We start from the raw sequence: 21,873 nt of genomic DNA, 5'->3' as shown, positions 1-21,873 counted from the left end.
TCCACCACCTGGTGGTGAAATGGAAAACAGCACATTCAACAAACTACAAAAGAAGAAATTTGAATCAATGTCACGTTTTTCTTTTGTGGCATAAGGATAATTGACTTAATATAAAATAAAAATAAAGGCACACACAGAAATTGAGATATTTAAATGTTTATTCATCAGTATGGTGTACCATCAATAAGGTAGTCAACTTTCTACACAATTGTGTTGTTTAACAGTGAGGGAGCACTTAAGTTGATAGGTCATGCCAACCTGACTTTCTGCCCAGGGTGGCATGGCTTTGGGGTGGTGGAGTAATTTCTCATAACAGAAATGTCTGTTATGTGTTGTGTTCTAAACTAGTGTTCCAGTGCTTATTTGCATTTCCAGACAGTGGGGAAGGTTTAGTCTAACCACTGTAAGATACACCTTGGGTGGCTGATGAGCTGATGTGATTTGATGCTTATTGTTCTCTGCTAAATTAAATAACTATTTAAGTGGGGTTTTTTTAAGCGTCTGGACTGCTTTTGAACATCTCCAGTCCAAAATTACTGGACTGGTGTGAATTCATACAATTTGTTCTACACTGAACATGGATTCTTTAAAAAATACAATTTATTTATTTGTGAAACTACATAAAAAAAAACAAAAAAACATTTTTAACACTTCCATGAACTTTGGACCACCTTTTATGTGTTTGGTTATATGCAGTGTGGCAGAAAGACGTGCCTGGGGTGCCATTCATGTTAGAACCCCCACTGATGAACAGTATTAGTAAGAGATAAAATTATCCCATAAAAACGTCAAATAAAGACAGTTGTCAGTAATTGTCATTTGATCATTCAGGGTATCTTGAATACTAAATTAATGCTGTTTTCAGTTACTTTTGTGGGACAACTTAATATTAACAAAATTTGAACTGAATATAAACGGCCTAATTATCACATGATTTATAATTGTTCCCTGTGGTCATGTTTGCTTTCCTTTAGATGTCTTGTGCAGACTTATTAATAAAGGAGAGTCAAGAAATAGGTTATGAGTTTGTCTTTTGTCTGAGCTTAAATATCTTAAATGTGACGTTTTTATAGCTATTATAGCTTTCTTTACATCTGGTAAAATTCTTGAGGAAACTTTGCTGTGTAGCAGCACCAAAATCATATTTTAAAAAGGTTTCATAATGAAATGTGATTTCTTCTAAAATATGTTTCTATTCATTACAGAGCTGCATTTTAAAAGGCTTGTTTCATGAAGATAAGCCATTCATTTGTACTCATGTATGACCCCCTGCAGAAATCACAGACGTGCTGACATATGGTAATTAAAACGGTATCACTCAACAAATAATGTAAATAAAAGTTTGCACTATACTGTAAAGCAATAAACAGCAAAAACAGTCCCAGTTGAATATGATCCTGAAGAGCCAGGGAGTGTCAGCCTTTCATTTATGCATGACTTGATTCTCCAGAGTCTCCAGCTTCTTTGACATTGCTTCAAGTATTTGGGTTAAAGAGATTTACAAGAAATTATTTTACAGATTCTTCTGTACAACAATGTACTCAAACAAGAGGACAGAAGCATTTTTATAATTCTTGGTTTTCTTCTAAACAATCACCACAATAGATGTTTGGAAACAGCTTATAAATGCAGCACTGAATAAATGTACCATTGAGAAATGCACAACTACTGTTGAAGATTCCTATGCATAGACAGATGCTTCACGGCCCTAAGACTGTGAATATGATAAAAGGTTTAAAATATTTAGTGAAATTCAAATGTTCTTGACTTTTCTGCTAAGGTTAAAACTCAGAAAGCACAATGCAACCTCGTCTCTTCCCTGCTCAGAATATTTCAGTTCAGTCCTTGATGTCAACTTCCAGCCGCTATTTTTTATTTTTTTATTTGTGGAACGCTATCTCTCCCTGGACAGGTAAACAAACAGGTTTGGAAGAATAACATTTCTCATTGGGTCTTGGTATGATAACATGTGGCGAATGCTACTGGACTTTTCTGAGCGCATAGAGCAGACAGAGAAAAAAAGAACATGTCATGATTCCAGCCCTTCAGCTCCACCTTGACTGTGCTGATTACTCATTGCCTTCACCTGCACTGGGCTGCTCCTATTTAATCAGCTGCTCGTCACCAGCTCAGAGGGAGATCGCCTGTTGCCTCTGTCACAGCTTTCAAGCCTTGATTCATGTTTCAAGAGAGTTTTTTCTGGTTATCTGATCTTGCCTGTTTTTTGACCACAGATTTCTGCCTTGTCCTTCTGCTGTTCGGAAATATCCTGACCTCACGTTGCTGAAACCTGCCTGTCTCTGACTCTGTCTCTGGATTACTGGACTATCCCTGCCTGAAACCCTCCAGTGCTTTACCTTGAATTGTCTCCCGCTTCTGCATCTGGTTGGTGGAAATATTCTCTGTCTCCTGTTTGTTCCTGGAACCCCCAAGACCTCCTGTTGTCCACTTCCCCTTCCTCCCTGGCTGGATTTCAGTTCCCTGATAAACCTCCATTCCTGTCCTTCTTGTCTGACCGCTTCATTGGAACCTCTTCTACCCAATTATTATTATTATTTTTTATATTAAAACTTTTGGTTAACCATTCTCTTGTCTGGCTGCGTTTTGGGTTCTGGTTGAGTTGCTTCATCGTTACAGAACATTACTTTTACGTTTACTTTTATGAATATTACGTTTGTTTTTAGCATCTATAATTTTAAAGATCTTTTTTTTTTTTTTTTTAAGAATTACAATTCAGTTCTTATTTTCAAAGAGAGAAGCTGCTGAACATCCTATATCCTCCGAACCTTAAAGTAACCACCTAAGGCGCAGAACAGCTGTGACCAAAGATCACAAACTTTCCCACCTAGAGAGTAGACAGAACCTGGAGCTGAAGCCCAAGCTGGTTCTGAGAAAGTGTACAAGTAGGAACTCCTTCCTGTCCTATGATAAGGCTGTTTTCTGGCCCCCATCTCCAGGTTTTCCTCTTTTCAGACCCCTTTCCTGACCCCAATAAATCCCAATTTTTCATTCAAGCTGTAACTGTACCCCTCCAGGGTGATAGACGACCAAAGTCAAATCATTACCAACTACTCAAAATCGTTCATTTCCAGTCCCTTTCAGGATCGCCTTTAAGTTGCTTAATTTCATTTTTTTTGTTTATGTTTCATTAATTTGTCTTTCATTATATTAGTACAATTATTAGATTATTGATCATTATAGTGACTCGGTGCAATATAATATTTCAATTCCCAACTGAAATGTTACTTTTGTGATTCTGAGATCAAATTATTTTCCAAAATACTTTCCTCTCATTTCTGTCAAGAAGTGCGTTTTCTACCTATGCATCGTATATATACTTTATAGGATTTTATCCATATTCCATGGTGCAAAATTACCCTATGAGGTAAAAAATGATGAGGTCCCACTTATAGATCTTTTTCCTCATAGACATTTTAATAGAGGTGTATTTCCTTCAACATCTTCAGTTTGGAAATACTCAGCTTATCAAAGATGTTTTTTAATCAAGTCATGTTACAGTATCAGATTGGTTTCCTGATCATTGCATTTTTAATGACTCTCCAACTAAACTCAACTCCAGTACAACAGCTGTTTCTGCTTTTATTTCAGCCACATCCCCAGCAAGACACGAAGCTGCAGTTTTTGCAGTCTGTTTTTAAAATCCTGGTCTGTTTTTGCGTACATGGCTAGTATTTAATCTGTTGCTCTAACTGGTAAGTGCTGTACTGGGGAAAAAAATCTCATCAGGACATCCGAGTTACAGACATGTTTAAATTTACATTATAGGTAGCTGTGACTGTAAAATATCACAACCTCTTTGGGTGTGGGCTATTAAATGTTTCAAATACTCCTGTAATTTCAGTAAAGTATTTTTGTGATGCTCGATAAATATTCATATTCTTATGAATGACGTTAAGATGTTTCACACCTTCAATTTTGTTAATGTGATAAAGGTAAATTATGTGGCAGACACTTAAGCATTGTTAAATATACAGTAGAAATATATTGCTACAAAATTGAGAGCCAATTAGGTCCGATTAAAAATAAAAATGAGCATCCCTTTTAGTTCTGATACCCTTTTTGTGCACCAAATAAAGGCTATTTTCTCCTACTGAGACCCCATTTCATCCCTGTACCTCCCTGAAAAAAATAGTTTCAAGTAAATATCCAAACTGTTAATTTGTTTTTTACCTGATTAGTTTTACTGTAAGTAAATCCAGCTATTTCCACTGTGGAGGAAACAGAGTGACTAGTAATAAAAGGATATTAATCTGAGCCAGGTTCTTCAGCTTCTCTGTGACTTGGTTCTGAAACACGATTACGTTCTCACACCGACACATGTTTTCATCTGCTGGTTTTTCTGTAGAAGCAAAGTAAAAAGTAAATAGGGTTATCAATTTTTTCTACTCTTAGATTAATTCCATTTGTTGTCATCGATTTCACTTCGTTTCTAACTTCCTTTCCTCTCTCAGCCCTGAGACATTCCTGTTCCTGATTTAGAAAAGATGAATTTATGTTTTAGGAAAAGGTCTGCTTGTTTGCTGGTATTTTGTCAGGTTTCAGAGCACAAAATCTCCTGCTGTACTGAGCAGTGGTTGCTGCAGTGGAAGCAGGTGGCAGTAATGCTCTGCTGATATGAAAGAAAGGTTTTAATTGACCTTTTTCTAGAAACTGCTGTAGTGGAAACTCTACCTTTCCTTAAATAACACAGAAAGAGGGTTTATTTTCTTCCTGTTCTCATTCTGTTCTTACAGGTTTTTAGCAAGACCACAATTTTCTAAGAATGAGTTCATCCTCACCCATAAATATTGACAAACTTAGTACCTTTACATATTCTTGATTTCAGTTTCTTTGTAATTTCTCCCATTTTTTCAAAATCTTCTGCATAATACTGGTGCATCTCAGCAGGCTCTGATGCTATTTCTCTCAGCTCCTGCTCAATGGCCTTCCCAACACCCAACGCGTATATTGTGACCCCTAAAAGTGGCAGAAAATAGAGTGGTAGCATAAAACCTATATATGAAAGAAAATGCTTTAGTCAGAAACTATAATATTTGGGGATCAAGAGAAAGTAACACATATTACCAGAGTTCTTTGCTTTATTGGCCCACTCAGAAACGTCATCCTGTGATCTTCCATCAGTGAACACGATGCACACTCGTGGGATGTTCAACCTGGCACCTTCTTTCTCTGAAAAGCTGAACTGAAACATGTGACGCAAGGCAGAGCCCGTCATGGAGCCCCTCCCCATGTACTGAATCCGGGCCACGGCCTGCTTGACGTCCTGCGCTGTGATGTGTTGGCCCAAAGTGAACTCTGTGTGCACCTTGGTGGAGAACTGAATAAGTCCTACATGTGTGCCCGTCCAGGAGATGTTCAGTGAGTCAACAATGCTGTTTACAAACTGCTTAACCAGCTCAAAGTTGGCATAGCCGAGACTCTTGGAGCCGTCGATCACAAACACTAAATCCATGACACCATCGTGACATCCTGGCTCTGTTAGATGCAAAGACATGAAAAATGCATGTTGATGTGGAGTTTTTTTTATCTTCATTTCTCAGCGCATCTAGGATATTTATAGCTAAGATCGTACTTTCACAGCTTTTTCCATCTTCAGCCAGGATGAATCCCTCATAGCATTTACAGATGTAAGAGTCAGTGGTGTTGGCGCACAGATGTTCACAGCCATGGTCCAGTGTCTGACACAGATCCACACCTGGTAGTTTAGCACATATTACTGATGCTGCTGTGGCACAATGAACCTGTTTATTGAAACTGTATTTTACTATACATTATATGTATTACTTTACTGGCATTTTAAACTGAAGGCATCAAAGAAGAAGAAAACAAATAGACTAAATAAACAAAACCACTCATAACTATTGACCTTTGCCACATTTTGTCCCATTACAACCACAGCTTTTATTCTATGGTATTTTGATTATTTGTAATATTCCATCTACCCATCAACTATGAAAAGCTTTTCTGTTCTTCCAAAGGAAAATCTTCCCCAGTGCATAATGCTGCCACCACCATGTTTTACTGTGGGGATGGTATCCTCAGTTTCCTCATGTGCAGTGTTAGTTTCCCCACCTATACAGTAAAGGCCTGGCATGTCCCTTAAGATGGTCTTCATCATGTTGTTTGTTCAGTAATGTTCTCTAATAAACCTCTGAGGCCTGAGCCACATAACTTCTGGATTTATACTGAGATTAAATTACATGCACAGATGGACTCATCTCTGCTACTGAGACTGCAATTCTGAAGACAACATTATATAAGAGTCAGTATTTTATTCAGGGTATCAGTGTAAGGGGGGCTGGATGCAAATGCACACATGTTTCAGGTTTTTCTTTGTAAAGTTTGTGGTTGCAGTGTGAAAAAAGTTCAAGGGGTATAAATAATCATTAAAAGGCACTACACCTAACAGAAATTAATAAAACAAAATGGCTGAAACCTAGAATGTCTGGAAGAGCAGCACTGGAGTATTTTGAGAGAGCATTTGGATGTGACGTTTATTCTGACATCGCATTCGATCCAGAGTTAATTCAGAGTTATGTAACATGTAAATACTTGAACTAAAGGGAAAAACAAGCCAAATCTGAAAACATGCTGGCTAATGAAGGCTAAATGAAAGCTAATAAGTAAAATACATCTTTGCACAGATTCTTTGGTTTATATTTATTCCAATGCATTTTTTAGCTCAGCTCTATATATTTATTTTGTTTGTGTATCCTATACTTCCTCCACACTTTATTAAAGTCATTCTAGTGAATTCATTAATACTCACTCTGACATGTCTTTCCATCAGCCCGCAGCATGTATCTTTCTCTGCATTTACATACACAGGAATCTTCCGTATTCATAAACTCCTGTTCACAGCCATGATTCCCATCAACACAATGGTCTATCTCTGTAGAGCATATATATATATATATATTTATTCATACATGCATCACTTACAAACAATAAAAAATAGGAAAGCATGTGGACGGTATAACGAAATGCATTTAAAATGATTGAATAATGGAAAGATTTAAAGTGGACTACCATGGGAAAGATTATGTGATTCAAATGTCTTTTAAATGCAACAGTACAAAGGCACAGATGAGAAAGATGAGGATTAAGGTACTGGAATGATCTGACTGCAATGCTGACTTTTAGGCGTACATTATCTCCTCTAAGCTCCCTTTAAACTTTTCCACATTTTGTTGTTTAGGGAGGATTACATGATAGATCAACACAGAGTATTGTATAATTGTGAAGTAAAAGGAAAAACATCAAAACATTTCAAAATATAATAAAAACATCTCCAACACATTGTTTGAATGGTCCAGTCAAAGTTCAGACCTAAATCCAGTTGATAATCTGACGCAAGATGTGAAGGTTGCTATTCACAGATGATCCCCTTCCTTTCTGACCCAGTTTAAGCAGTTTGTCTTAGAATAGGTAGCAACATTAGAGACTCGATGTGTGAAGACGATACTTTGTAAATCCACGTTTCACTGTGATTACAGCTGCAGATCTTCTGGTTACAAAATATTGACTCAGAGGAAGTAAATATAAATACATACAACACTTTTTAGATTTTTTTTTTTAAAACAGCTTGAAAACCATGAAACAGAAGCACCAGCTTTCTCAAAACCTCTTTAAAAAGTTACATCTTTTGTTGAATCATAACAGTAAAATAAAATCCACGTACTTTTACAGGATTTCCCATCTGGTCTGAGCGTGAAGCCTTTCCTGCATTGACACACACAGGAGTTTTCTGTGCTCACAAAGTCCTGTTCACACCCATGGGTGCCATCAGCACAAGGATCCACCTCTGCATGTGAGAGACTGTGTGTCAGCTCATATGAACAAGATTGTCAGTGGTCTGAAAAGTTTCATTGGTGCATCAGCAACATTTGTCCTTGAAATAAGCCAAATATTAGAACCATGGGCATTCATTTGACCTGTTTTTATGAGAAAACAAAGGGATTTTTAAAGAAAGCAATCAAAAAGCTCAACGAGTTAATAAAGAAGACTGGCTCTGTTCTGGGGACTCCTCTGGAACCTCTGGAGATGTAAAGAAGGATTCTTCATATAATGAAGAACATTATGGAGAACCCTGAGCATCCTCTTCATCAGACTGTCCTTCAACAACAGAGTGTCTTCAGTCAGAGGCTTCTTCAGATCTGCTGTAAGACAGACCGCTACAGGAAATCCTTCCTGCCCACAGCCATCAGCATCTACAACGGCTCTTTGAAGAAACCTGCAGAGCTACAACATCTACATGCATCTATTTAAATGATTTAGACTCTTACTTTTGCAGGTTGTCCCATCTGGTCTGAGTGTGAAGCCTTTCCTGCATCGACACACACAGGAGTCTTCAGTGCTCACAAAGTCCTGTTCACACCCATGGGTTCCATCAGCACAGGGATCCACCTCTGCATGTGAGAGACTGTGTGTCAGTGTTTTTGAAAAGCTCAATTAGTGCTTCAGCAACATCTTTCTTAAGATTTGTCAGCTTACTTGAAAAAAGCAAGTACGTATATTTCGAATAATGATTTCCCTGAATGTTTTCTTGCTTTCAATTTTGGGTAAATGGGTTAAAATCTACAAACAGCAAAGATCTAACCATGGGCATTCATTTAAGCTGTTTTTATGAGAAAACAAAGTCATAAAAAAAAAGTCATAAACTGAACAGGTGTCTTCTCGGTTACTTAAAGTTTTGGTAAAAATCCTTTTTTCTTTTAAAGAATTTATTGTAGCAAATGGAAGGGTGATGTATCACTAAATCTTACACATGATGCATGGGTAGCATGAGTTTGTATTAAAAATTATATCAGTCTTAATAAATAAATAAATAATATTTTTATCAATCTGAAATTTAAAAAATCTGTCTGAACAGTAAATTCTTTTCAACTCGGAGCCTGAAGTCTGAACATTATAAAAGGAATGAGAGAGATATTTCTGAAAATATATTTATTCTCAGAATCCACATGTTCACACATTACTTGTAAATTTATTGATTATATTGCATCTAGTCCCTAAAGGGTTTGGAGAATGAATGTTCAGATTTCCTTTAACAGATTCAGCTTAATCAAATTATCTCCATGCACATAATGCACATAATTTTGATGTCCAAAACCTGTCCAGAGTCTGTAGGAAAGTTTAGAAAAGAAAAATAGAGTAAAAAGTCTAAGTCAGCCACCTTTGGACCATCAGCTCTGACCACCATGAACCCTGGCTAAGAAGGGTCTTGTGTGTCCTGATATACTGATGTTTCATCTCTTTTTGGGGATGAAGTTTGGACGTCAGGAGGTGAAGGTACCACTTTCCCATCCCTCTGATGCTACCAACAAAAAAATCTCTTAACACAAGGCAGTTTGGTATAGATTGCCCTCAGATTGACTGCTTTCTTTCTCCTGCCACTACCTCAAAATGTTGAGAGGGATCAGTCACTCAAACCCCTGAGCTGAATTGTTAGCAATTAAAAAACTATCTTGCTGAAAGATTAAAGAATGTTGTCTACTTTTTCAAACTCTTTGGGTCCTCTTTCAAATGAAAAACCCGTTCAAAACATGCCTAGACAAGATAATATCACACTATCTGGAGCCCGTGTATTCCTTCAAGGTCTCACATGCACTGAAATATTCTTAGGAGCGGAAAGCACAAGGTTGTTTTCCGCTGAGTTTTAAACTTTCAGGTCATTAAAGCTCATTTAAATTTGACAAAATGCTCAAACATTTAATGAGACTAGCTTCATGGTCATTGCATTTCAGACAAATCATTGCGATGAAGGTTGTTTTCAACATTCTAGGTCAGAAAAGTGAAGCGTTCACATCGGTCTATGCATAAAGATATTTAGTGTGAATTTCTTAACACTGTAACATTAATGTCATTAAGCATGTTTTATGAAGAAAATCCAAAATGCATCTATTAAAATGAATGGTAAAATTGCATTTAGACTCTTACTTTCACACGTTTTCCCATCTGGTCTGAGTTTGAAGCCTCTCCTGCATCGACAAACACAGGAGTCTTCTGTGCTCACAAAGTCCTGTTCACACCCATGGGTGCCATCAGCACAGGCATCCACCTCTGCATGTAAGAGACTGCGTGTCAGCTCATATAAACAAGACTGTCAGTGTTTTTAGAAATTTTATTGGTGCATCTCATTCTCAACATTTGTCAGGTTACTAAACCAAAAGCAAGTACATTTTAAGTACAGGTTTCTTTGAGTTCTGTTGCATTCTTTATTTTGAGTAAAGTGTCAAAATCCCTAAACAGCAAAACTTTGCCTGTTAGAGCCAAATGCTTTAATTTGACCTTGAGTTTTTTTAAAGAAAGTCATCAACTATTCAGGTATTTTCCTGCATTTTACAGTTAAAGTAGTTCAACTTCAGTCATTCATTCCGAAGCCCCTTTCCATTAGAACCTATTTAGTGTGATTCATCTCGGTTAAATTCTACTCTGCACATTTGTTTTGTTTTCAGTTACAATTGGGTAAGCACCTCAGTCTAAACAAGTAAAGTGATATGATTTGTATGTGACTCAAACACAACAATGGAGGACCTGCTGCTTGGTCTCTAGCTTTTCAAGACTGAGAATGAAAGAAGATAGCCAGAGAAAGCTGCAGGCAGCAAGACGAGGCACCCTGGGTTAGTACAGGAGAGAGGGGAGCCATGGAGCCATGGTATGAGCTAGAGGACATGTGTGGGTAAGCTAACACTACCTAATGCTAGCTTGCTATAGTGGTCATATACACAATAAGCCTAATGAAGCTGCCACCTACCCAATCAGTGACTGAAAGTATTCTGACACCGCATTTTCAGTACCATTTGGAACAATTGGACCGACAAGCAAGCACATTACTAAAAATAGTAATGCTCTGGCTAAACATTTTAATGGAAAACCTTAATAAGAACGAACCACGCTGAGTAGGGACTACTGGAAAATAGGCATAAATGTAGAAGACAAATATTTTTATATAAAGTCAGAACTACAATTAAATTAAAAATTTTCATTTAAAACTGTATGATTTGGGGCTTGGCGCTGATGTGTAGGGGTTAGGCGCCCAACGATGTGCGGAGGCTGTGGTCCGCAATGCAGCTGTCCTGGGTTCTAGTCCCGGACCTGGTGACCTTTAGCCAAATCTCTCCCCCTCTCTTTCCTGTCTACCTACTGTCAAAAAATTAAAAATAGAGGCCTCAAGTGCTGCAAAAAGTATTTTTAAAAACTGTATGATTTGGGCCAAACATTCTGGGTGTCTTTCCACAAACCTCAATTTTGGCCCATTCCTCCTAAAAGAACTGGTGGAACTGAGTCGGATTTGTAGGCAGAATCAGAATCAGCTTTATTGCCAAGTTCGTACATACAAACAAGGAATTTGACTCCGGTACACTTTGCTCTCTGGTTTTGTTTTTTGCATTAAAGAATATACATACAGTATATACAATATACAAATATACACATATATAACTAAAAAGGTGCATTTGCAAAATCTGTATGCTGTTGTTTTGTACTTTATTGAATGTTCATCAGAGAAACAGCCTGGGAGAAGAAACTGTCTCTGTGGCGGCTGGTTTTAGTGAACAGTGCTCTGTAGCGACGGCCTGAAGGTAAAACTCTAAACAGTTTATGTGCAGGGTGTGTGGGGTCGGCAGAGATTTTGGCAGCTCTTTTCTTGACCTTAGACCTGTATAAGTCCTGGATGGAGGGAAGGTCAGCTCTGATTATTCTCTCGGCAGTTCTGATTATTCGTTGCAGTCTGGACCTGTCCTGTTTTGCGGATGAGCCAAACCACACTGAGATGGATGAAGACAGGACAGACTGAATGATGGCAATGTAGAAGATGACCAGCAGCTCCTGTGGAAGGTTGAACTTCTTGAGTTGCCTCAGGAAGTACAGTCTCTGCTGGGCCTTCTTTTGAACAGTGTTTATGTGTGAAGACCATCTCAGGTCCTCAGAGATGGTGGTTCCTAAGAACCTGAAGTGGTCCACTGCCGATACAGTGTTGTTGAGGATGGTGAGGGGGGTGTATGGGGGTGGTGTTCTCCGAAAGTCCACCACCATTTCCACAGTCTTTAGTGGGTTGAGTTCAAGGTAGTTCTGACTGCACCAGTGTACCAGCCGATCCTGTCTGCATGCAGACTCATCACCGTCCTGGATCAGTCCAATGACAGTGGTGTCGTCTGCAAACTTCAGGAGTTTCACGGACGAGGTGCAGTCATTGTGCAGTCATTTGTGTACAGGGAGAAGAGGAGTGGGGATAGAACACACCCCTGGGGGGCACCAGTACTTATTGATCTGGTTCGGGAGAAGATGCTCCCCAGTCTCGCCTGTTGCTGTTGATCCACTGACAGGTGGAGACTGGGACGTTGAGCTGGGTGAGCTTCTGGTGGAGGATGTCTGGTATGATGGTGTTGAAGGCCGAGCTGAAGTCTACAAACAGGATCCTGGCGTACGTCCCTGGATGGTCGAGGTGTTGCAGGATGAAGTGTAGACCTAAGTTAACAGCATCATCTGCTGACCTGTTTGCTCGGTAAGCAAACTGCTGGGGGTCCAGCAGGGAGCCTGTTATGTCTTTCAGGTGCTTCAGCACCAGCCGCTCAAAGGATTTCATGACCACAGATGTCAGGGCTACAGGCCTGTAGTCATTTAATCCTAGGATGGTGGGTTTCTTGGGAACCGGGATGATGGTGAATCGTTTGAAGCAGGAGGGGACCTCACACGTCTCCAGTGACTTGTTGAAGATCCTCGTGAAGATTGGAGCGAGTTGATTTGCACAGGCTTTCAGGCATGATGGGCAGCCTTGCTCATCCACACCTTTTCAGCTCTGCTATGAGCCTAAGATCAAGGCTTTGTGATGACCACTCCATACATGTTCTTTGTTCCTTAGCTGTCCTTAAGCCACTTTGTGCCTAATTGGGTGGTATGCTTGAATCATTGTACTTTTTGAAGATCCCATGTTTTATATTCCTGGTTGATGTCTTCCTGGCACCGATCTTGCATCAGTATTTCCACATAATATTCTTACCTCATGATACCATATATTTTATAAAGTCCACTCCCATACTTCACAGGGGGGATGGTGTTCTTGGGGGGTTTCTTCCCCCTTCTTCCTCCATATGTAAAGACAGTCAATATGGCCAAATGTCTTTGGCCCATGATAGCACAAGATTCATTCATCTCTGGGAAACACATCTCCTTCCTGAACAGAATGATGCTTTGACATTGCCATGCTATTTAAACTTGCATAAAATTATTTGAACAAATGATCTTGGTACTTTCAGGTATCTGAAGGATACCAGAACCAGGGGCTGCACATTTCTGTTCCAGATCCCTTGCTTGATCTCTTTTCATTTTTCCATCATGTCACACAAGGAAGTAGTTTTGCTTAGATGTTGCCTTAAAATACACCCGTGTGTGCCTTTAATTCAAATTTTGTGAACCAACTTGTCAGAAGCTCATAAAGCCATGATATCATCATCTAGGCTTTGACAAATAGTTTAAAGCGAAAGTAATCTCAGTTTGTAAACTGACTTTAAAGAAAGTAAGTTATTATTGTTTTTTGAATACATTTATTCTTCAAATATTCTGACATTTAGCAGCTAGGAATAATTTGGTAATCCCAACAGACCTAAAATAGGAAAGGTTTTGTCTAATTTAATGTCAAACAGTGAGAAATAAAAGGGGATTTTGTCTTGTTATAATGTCGGAAAGTATTTGATTGACATGTTTTAGGAAGCTGTAAAAACAAATCTAAAACCGCTTTAATAAAGTGACAAGTGGACCAAACAAAACAATTAGACCCTTACTCTTGCAGGTTTTCCCATCTGATCTGAGTGTGTTGCCATTTCTGCATTTACACACACAGGAGGTTTCTGTGTTCATAAAGTCTTGTTCACACCCATGGTTGCCATCAGCACAGTGATCGATCTCTGAGAAGAAGAAAAAAAAACTGTTTAAACTTTAAATTTGGCCCAATGCACCCCTTTTTCCTAAGCTATTAATCATCTGATTAAAGCTGCAAGTTAACATATGATCTCAGGCTTTTATATGTCCTCCTCCCCTTATTGCAAAAATAAGAAAGAGCTCTTACTGCTGCAAGTCTTGCCATCTGAATTCAGGACATAGCCTTTCTTGCAGCTGCAGATGTAGGAACCCGGTAAGCTGACACAGTTATGCTCACAGCTGTGGTTTCCCAGGTCACAATAATCTATTCCTGAGGAGGGAGACTACATTATAAATGTCATAACCATACATACAGGGCTGATGCTGCCTTTAAAAACACGCGAATCAGACAAAACAATAACGTATTTCTGTCTGTATCAATCCTCTCTTAAGGCACACTGGATCTGTTGTGATTGGGCAACATCATGACAGGCAGGATAAGAGTCTACGTTTCAGCCGCCACTCTGATGATTGCAATAACACACATCCTTCAGGAAATCCCCCTCTAGAGCAAAGGAGAGCTTTCCCAGTAGTGGGTGGACAAGACATCAGTGGTAGAAGGGCTGCTGGCTGTCATTTCAGCCAGAAGCCCACAAAGACTACATATTTTCAACAGATACTCTTGCAGTAACCATTCAGTGCGACCTTTTTTGGCCTCATTAGCCTTATATATTATATGTCTTTATTTACTGAGATCATTCATGGTACTGTAATTAAATTGTAATTTATTGTAATTAAAACGTTATATTTTAGTCATATTTTGTGTATATGGTCTTTAAGGTGAAAACAGTAAGTTAACATTGCATCATGACCCTTGCAAAAGCATTCATTACTTGAACATGTGTCACAATGTAACCACAAATGTTGATCTACCTTATTAGAAATCCAGGAGAAACTCGCAAAGAGCTGGTCAGTGAATACATTATTTTTAATTGCAAAGGGGTTTGACCGCTGTTAAACCAATGAAGACTTTTTCAATAGCTTATTGAGAAGGGTATAAATATTGTTTAAATAATAAAATGTAAATAAAAATAGATTTTTTCTTTTTTTTTTTCAAAATTGGTGCTCCTTTTACATTGGTTTAGTAACTGTTGAGAAATGCCCGTCTCATGTCCTATAGGAAACAAATGTACTGACTGAGTGGGGCAGAATACAAATGCACGCCATCCAATCAAAACCAATGTATGAGTTTCCTTCCTCTTTACAATTATCAGCTTTGTGTTGGTCTATCACATAAAATTCCAATTAAATAAACTGACATACGTGACGTGCAGGATAAAAAGAGTATTGTGTTAGAGTAAGGAGAGGGTTATTACTGTTGCATGTCTTCAGGTCTATGGTGACCTCATATCCTGGACGGCAGCGACACTCATAGCCTTCAGCCACGTTAACACAGATGTGAGCACAGCCATGATCCACCACAGCACACGTGTCGTCAGCTACAAAGAGACACATGGAAGAAAGTCACCCACAGCTTAAACTAGAGAAGAAGACCTGCAATGAGGAACGCAGAGATTCACCTTTACACGTCTTCCCATCGGGGTTGAGAGTGAAGCTTTTTCTACACTTGCACCTGTAGGAGGAAGGACTGCTCACACAGATATGCTGGCACTGATGCTCCACCACCTTGCACGTATCTGAACCTATTGCAGAAACATCCACAAATATTCAAGCACAGGTCTGCAGTAACACATGGTAAACAAAGAGGGACACTGTAATGACAATATAAGGGATTCTTCACCTCCACACAGTTTGGACTTGAACACTGAAATCAATGTTTCTATCTGACTAAAATTGGCCACCAGGTGGACATGCTCAGAGTGGGGCTCACTTCCTATAGCCTTCAAAGTGTTCATTTCCACCCTTCCCACTCCAATAGCAAAAATCTGGATGCCAGCCTGCCTCGCCTGAGCTGCAATCTCCTCTACAGTGTCCTGAGGTCTCCCATCAGTTACAATCATAGCAATCCGTGGAATTTGCAGACTCATTTGTCTGGCTCCCTGTTCCTCGGTGAGTGCTACCTCCATGGTGTACTGGATGGCCAAGCCAGTCATGGTCCCAGTGGCAAGATGCTGCATATTCCTCACAGCCTCCTCCACTTCAGCTTTGGTTGTGTAGGTGTTAAGGGAGAACTCAGGTTGAAGAACACTGCCATACTGCAGCAGACCCACCCGGGTGGCATTGTGGCCAATATCAAGAAATTGAAGAAGATTTATGATAAAGGTCTTGACCTTCTCATAGTCATTGGGTCTGATGCTTCTGGAGCTGTCAATGACAAAGACGAAATCCAGCGGCATGGCTTTACAAGGATTTTCTGCAATCAGGAGCAGGTCTGAGATCAGTTTTGTCCAAAAACAAAAAGAGCAGACAGACATATGCCTTCTTGTTAACACCAAATCACTTACCCACTGTAATGTTTTGAATTGTTGTATCATTACGTCCTTTGGCAGTGATAAGTTTGGGACGACGCCTCTCTGGCTGTGCTGTGTTACAGTACAACAGGCAGAAGAAGCCCAAGGCCAGCGATCTCATTATGATGAGAGGTTACAACTGCAGCAGAGATGCAAAATAACAGGGAAAGATAAATTGAAAGAATTCAGAAAACTCACTGCTAGTACAGAGCACAAGCCAGGAACTCTGCTGTCCAAGATGGTGCCTTGCTTCAGGGCTCGTATCCCTTGGACTTCACATGTTGTCACGTTACACAAAGACCAGTGTATTCTACTGGGAATTTTTTGTGACTAACACATAATTGACAATTAAAACCCAAGTAAAATCTATTCTATTGTTAAAATGTGAAGAACTGTAAAAAAGGTTTATATGGATATGAATACTTTTTAAAGCCACTGTAAATCAAGTTGTGCTAATTATGCTTTTATTTGCTAGTAAATACAAAAAAAAGACAAGTACACAAGGCATTTATTATTTATTTTAATCAAAATAGGCCAGATGTTATAGATTTTGACATTAACATATTTTACTGCATATGAAAAACTTTAATTTCATATTCTGATTTGTTTTACCATCTATACACACATGGACTTCACATGCAAGACACATAATGCTCTGCAAATTTGCAAATTAGTTCTAGAAACATAAAATCCAAAAGGGTTCTTACTGTGCAAATTGATATTATACAAGTACACTACAAGACAAAATTACTGGAGTCAGAATTTTCTCACTGGGAGAAACAAACTCCATCACTCCGAACATTCCTGTTCACACCGTTAAGCGTTGTGCATTCACATATGAGCATAACCTGATCATTAAAGGGTTGCATTTCTCAAACACAATAAATATTTGCTTTGTATTTTGAGGACTGAAGCTAATAATAATATCGATGTCAATGTGGAATTGCGTAATAATATATATCTCTGTGACAGTCTTTATTTCAGCATCTTTTTCAGATTCAGATTCAGACAACTATATTAATCTCAATGGGCAGTTCATTTGTAGCCTACCAGTCCTTACATTCACTTCTTACATGCGTCTACAAACCGAAATCATTAAATAAATAAACAAAAACACAGTATGAGTACAACAAAAGGCAAACATACACAATAAACAAAAAATACTCTAGATGCTGTCCATATTTGCTAAAAGCAGAAGGAACAAATGACTTAGAGCAGCAATTAGTTCTGGACTTGGGCACAATACATAGTTTACCACAAGGCACTAGTAGAAATTCTGCTAAAAGTATATGACCTGGCTGATCATTGTTTTTTCTTTCCCAGCCACCTTTTTTCTTCCACAGAGTGCCCAAGTCTCTTTGCTGAAGTCCAATAATCTTGGAGCAAACATTCACAATACTTTTATGCTGTTTATGTCCTTTCCTGACAGTCCATTAAACCAACAGAAAAGGAAAAAGTTAAAATTCTTCCGGTACTCTCTGACTGTCTAAAATCAATAATGAGCTCTTTTATTTTTGACACAATAAGATCCAGGAAGTTATTGTCTCACCATTTAACAAAGACAGGTAAGGTCTCACAATGACCCGATTCTGAACCCTAAAACGGAGCAGCAGGGCTGTGTCATCAGAAAATTTTACAATATAGCTGGAATCCTGAGACGTTCTGCAGTTATCTGTGTACATTATATAAAGCAAAGGAGACAAAACACAACCTTGTGGTGAGTCTGAACTGTAGCTAGACCTAATAAGCACACGGTATAAGTAAAAATCGGTCCATTTCCTTAACTCGCTGGACTCTTTGTGAGAAAATCTAAAGCAAAACAGTAAAAGCTGCTCTATTAATTTAAAATAAGATAAAAGATGATTAATTAAAACATGCTGCTGCATTTTGTTAAATGCAAAAGAAAACAATATCAACAAATAAAATCCTTGCATACAGCTTTGGTTTCTCCAAGTGCTTGTACAACCTATGTAAAATAAAACACTGTGCATCTTCAACACCTTTATCAGATTGGTAACCAAAATGTAAGTGGTCTAGTTGCCACCTATACAGGTAAGCAAGAATTTCCTTTTCAACATTTTCAAAAACCTTCATAACCAGTGATGTAACTGTAACTGATGTGAAGTCACAATTTAGACTTAGTAATAGGTATGATGGTAGATGTTTTCCAGATTATGGGTAATTGTCGAAGTATGAAGCATATTTCAAAGAGTTATATAAAAACAACGCTGAGCTGGTTAGCACAGTGACCCAATGTGCGCCCACAAATAGCATCAGAGCCTTTTAATCATGTTAAGCAGCCTCATTAAGGACGTAACACGAAACTACAGCACTTTAATGTTGTTCCGGGACACCTTGTAGGTCTGGGTCCCTTACCCTGTACACCATGAAAACATGTTTCTGCTCATTCCTCAAAACATTCATAGATTAGTAATTTATTTCACTCCTTGCCAGGCAGCACAAAGATCACCACTACTGTAAAGCAGCTCTATTTTCCCCGTGTCTTTCTTTTTTTTTGGCTTATTTAATTTCTCACATTTTTAGAAACATTGTTTCTGTCCTTTATGTTCCTTAAGGACTGATTTCAGTTCTTTTGTTAGCCAAGGCTTATTGTTGGGGTAAGTACCTACTTTCTTTGGGTTGGAATGACAGAATGAACACAGAATGTGGTTTAAGATGAAACTGCATCACACAGGTCATACATGTCTTCAGTAGTATCAAAGAAACAACTCTAATCCGTACACAGTTTGTATACAGGCACCAAAAACACACTGTTATGGTATAATGCACCAAATGAGAATGTAGGCAGATTCTTATAAGCACCACCTTCGTGCACAAAGCAAAAAATGTGACATTTAAATTTAAATCTGACACTACACAAAGATGTTGCTTTATATTGATAATAACAGGCTCCGATAATCCCATCCCGCAAAGAATGTTTTTCACATTTGTTATGGAAAAACATTTTTTGGGGGGTTTTTGGTCTTATTTTGAAATCAAGGTCTAATTACAAAAACTGGCACCTAAGGGATTCAATCTCAGAAACACAATGAATATTTACCATATTTGGGGAGTCCTGAAGGTAATTATAGTTTCTAATAAAAATGGAATCATATACTGATTTACAATATTTCCATGGCAGTCTTTGTTGAAGCATTTTTTGTTCACTGGGGCGAACTGTGTGACACATCTGCAGCTGTCACAGTATTGGGACTATTTCATGTGAATTTCAATTTCATCTGGACTCAAGTGTCCAGGGAGAAAGTCAGATAGTTAGAGGGCTGGTGCAGAGACAACAGCCTGGTGTTCGGCCTGAACAAATGATGATCATTAACTTTTCGAGGTCCTGACCTGATCACATGACTCTCAGAATCAGTAACAGTGCATTGTAGAGCGAGGATAGATTCACTTGAAAAAAAAACACTGCTGGGATCGTGAAATAGGCTCCGTAAAGTCTGCACATTCTGAGGAATCACTCCCTACTAGCATCCTCACAACGTTCTACAGAGCTGTGGCTGAGAGAGCGTTGACACATGAGGACCACATGTATCCAGCTGCATCGTATGGGGTCAGCAAGCTCCATATGAATGACCTCCTGGATGCTTTGCTTCACAAAGGGTTTAAAGTGATCATTTAAGAGACTGAAAGATACCACAGACCGTTTCCCTATCCAGCTATCAGGAGAGCCATGCTTTACCTGCCACATTCAGACTGTAAGGCTTGCCCCTGTATAAAAAGACTTACACAATCAGTGCAGGAGCCACAAATGAAGCCAAACTGAAAGACAGAACTGTGGCAAATTTAGTTTTTAGATTGTTCAGACCTTTTTCCTGTATGAGGCAGGAGAAGCTGGCTCGGGTCACAGTCTGCTGACAGCATGGGCCGTTGAACGAAGAAACGCGGTTGTTTATACGATAGCTGCTGACCTGGGACATCCAGAGGTCACATGTTCACATTATGTACACACTGAGAAGCTGACCTCTGAAGTCACATTTGTTTGGTGTTTCTTTGCCAATGTTCTGTCACCATCATTGTCGTCTGTTCAACAGTAAAACAATGTTTATGTTTCAGGTTATTTCAACATATTAATAAGGAGGAGACTGCATGTATCTAAGATGTCCATTGTCACTAAAAAGATCCTTCATTAAAATGTTGTCCTACTCTGGCATGTTAGTAAATGCTGCAAAAATGTTGGAAATTACTTACATTAAGCCATCAATACCAAAAAAATGTCTCTTTAAACTGGTTTTTCTGTTGTCAAATTCAATGAACTTGCATTTATGATTTCGCTTCCTGCTTGATAAAGTGAAATTAAGGTAGTATGTTTACTATAAAACAAACAAACAAAAAAAACCAACAATGAACTGAACAGCTTTATCAAACCTGGTCTCTGTTTTGGACATTCAAATGTACATAATGGTTTTTCCTGATACAGGTGATGGGAGCCCAGTTTTCTGTCTCAGACCTGAAGTAAACACACAACAGGTCACTAAAATGCACAGATAATTGGTTTCTGGGTTTAACCTTAGCTAGAACATAACAAAATCATTTTTTAACAGTGAAAGGTTATGAAGTTGACTCACCTTTGTGGAGCTGAGCTAGTTTTACGTTCCTTGAAACAAAGTTATTCAGTATCTCCCAAAATTGAAAAAAAAAAAATGCTCCACTGGAAATATTTTTTCCGTCTTGTTGCCTCCCGCTGTAAATATTCACATATCCCAGAGCTCTGTCATTCTGCTTTACTCAACCCTTTACTCCATCTGCTTCACTTCTGTGTTTACACCCCCTCTGACTCTTAACTTTAGAGACGCCTTTCTGTACAGCTCAGTCTGCTGGTAAACCAGTACCTACAGTATGCGTCTTATTCCCAATGACACTTTGTTAGTTTCTAACAACCAAGTAAAACCCAATTACAAGCATTACATTTTATGCACCTTTTAAATATTTCAATAACAGACCTGAACATAATGAGGAAAAATAGATGTCTCTTTTTTATCACATGCAGTATGCTGTTTGTCAAAGTAAAAGTACAAATTTACTTTAATATCTTTAGATGTAGAGGAACTCTCCACACCACTGCAGTTTAACAGATCAACAGAGAGACCTATTGATAAGAAGACTTATCACCATTTTAACAACTCCCAACTCATTCATCTTTCACACCAGTGATCAAATAGTTTCCAGAGGAACATCTAACATTCAGACTGAAAAGTCAGTCACAGAAAGCACCTGCAACCATATTCATTTGACATACTAAAAGCATTCATAGCCCTGGAATGTTTTACAGCCACAAACTATATTTTTATTTTATTAAGAATTAGTGTGATAGACCAACAAAAAGTCATGCATAACTGTTAAATGAAAGGAAAATGATACATGCTGTACATTTTTTTGCAAATAAAAATCTGTTAAAGCTGAAGGTCTTGTGGTATACGTATGTGGCTAGGAGCTCTCAATTGGATTTAGATAAATACAAAAACATACTTTGGTAAATGGCCTGCACTTGAATACCGTTTTATCAAGT

The 21,873-nt window shown here is 38.5% G+C and overlaps 1 protein-coding gene across 1 annotated transcript; it reads right to left on the bottom strand.

The window, feature by feature from the left end:
* Positions 1 to 140: 140 nt before the first annotated feature.
* On the bottom strand, positions 141 to 21,595 carry LOC124865929 (matrilin-2-like). The gene is made up of 16 exons (XM_047361452.1): positions 20,933 to 21,595; positions 16,344 to 16,488; positions 15,680 to 16,252; positions 15,459 to 15,581; positions 15,255 to 15,377; positions 14,087 to 14,209; positions 13,803 to 13,925; positions 9,961 to 10,083; positions 8,307 to 8,429; positions 7,703 to 7,825; positions 6,791 to 6,913; positions 5,594 to 5,716; positions 5,086 to 5,496; positions 4,825 to 4,977; positions 4,268 to 4,360; positions 141 to 1,479 (listed from the first exon to the last, which is right to left on the bottom strand). Exons 2-16 carry the CDS (start codon positions 16,468 to 16,470, stop codon positions 1,424 to 1,426), a joined length of 2,520 nt encoding a protein of 839 aa, XP_047217408.1. The 5' UTR covers positions 16,471 to 16,488; positions 20,933 to 21,595; the 3' UTR covers positions 141 to 1,423.
* Between the last annotated feature and the right edge of the window lie 278 nt (positions 21,596 to 21,873).

This window comes from Girardinichthys multiradiatus, chromosome 3, assembly GCF_021462225.1.
Source record: "Girardinichthys multiradiatus isolate DD_20200921_A chromosome 3, DD_fGirMul_XY1, whole genome shotgun sequence".
Taxonomy (NCBI): domain Eukaryota; kingdom Metazoa; phylum Chordata; class Actinopteri; order Cyprinodontiformes; family Goodeidae; genus Girardinichthys; species Girardinichthys multiradiatus.
Note: the sequence above shows the minus strand (reverse complement) of the source record. Positions and strands in the feature narration are given on the sequence as shown.

Bases quoted from the DNA above. Each gene is read 5' to 3' on its own strand.
- LOC124865929 (XM_047361452.1), bottom strand. From the start codon at position 16,470: ATGAGATCGCTGGCCTTGGGCTTCTTCTGCCTGTTGTACTGTAACACA. The intron at 8,430-9,960 runs GTAAGAGTCTAA...TCTCACATGCAG, and splicing joins AGATGGGAAAACGTGTGAAA to AGGTGGATCCCTGTGCTGAT. The intron at 6,914-7,702 runs GTACGTGGATTT...TATGCTCTACAG, and splicing joins AGATGGGAAATCCTGTAAAA to AGATAGACCATTGTGTTGAT.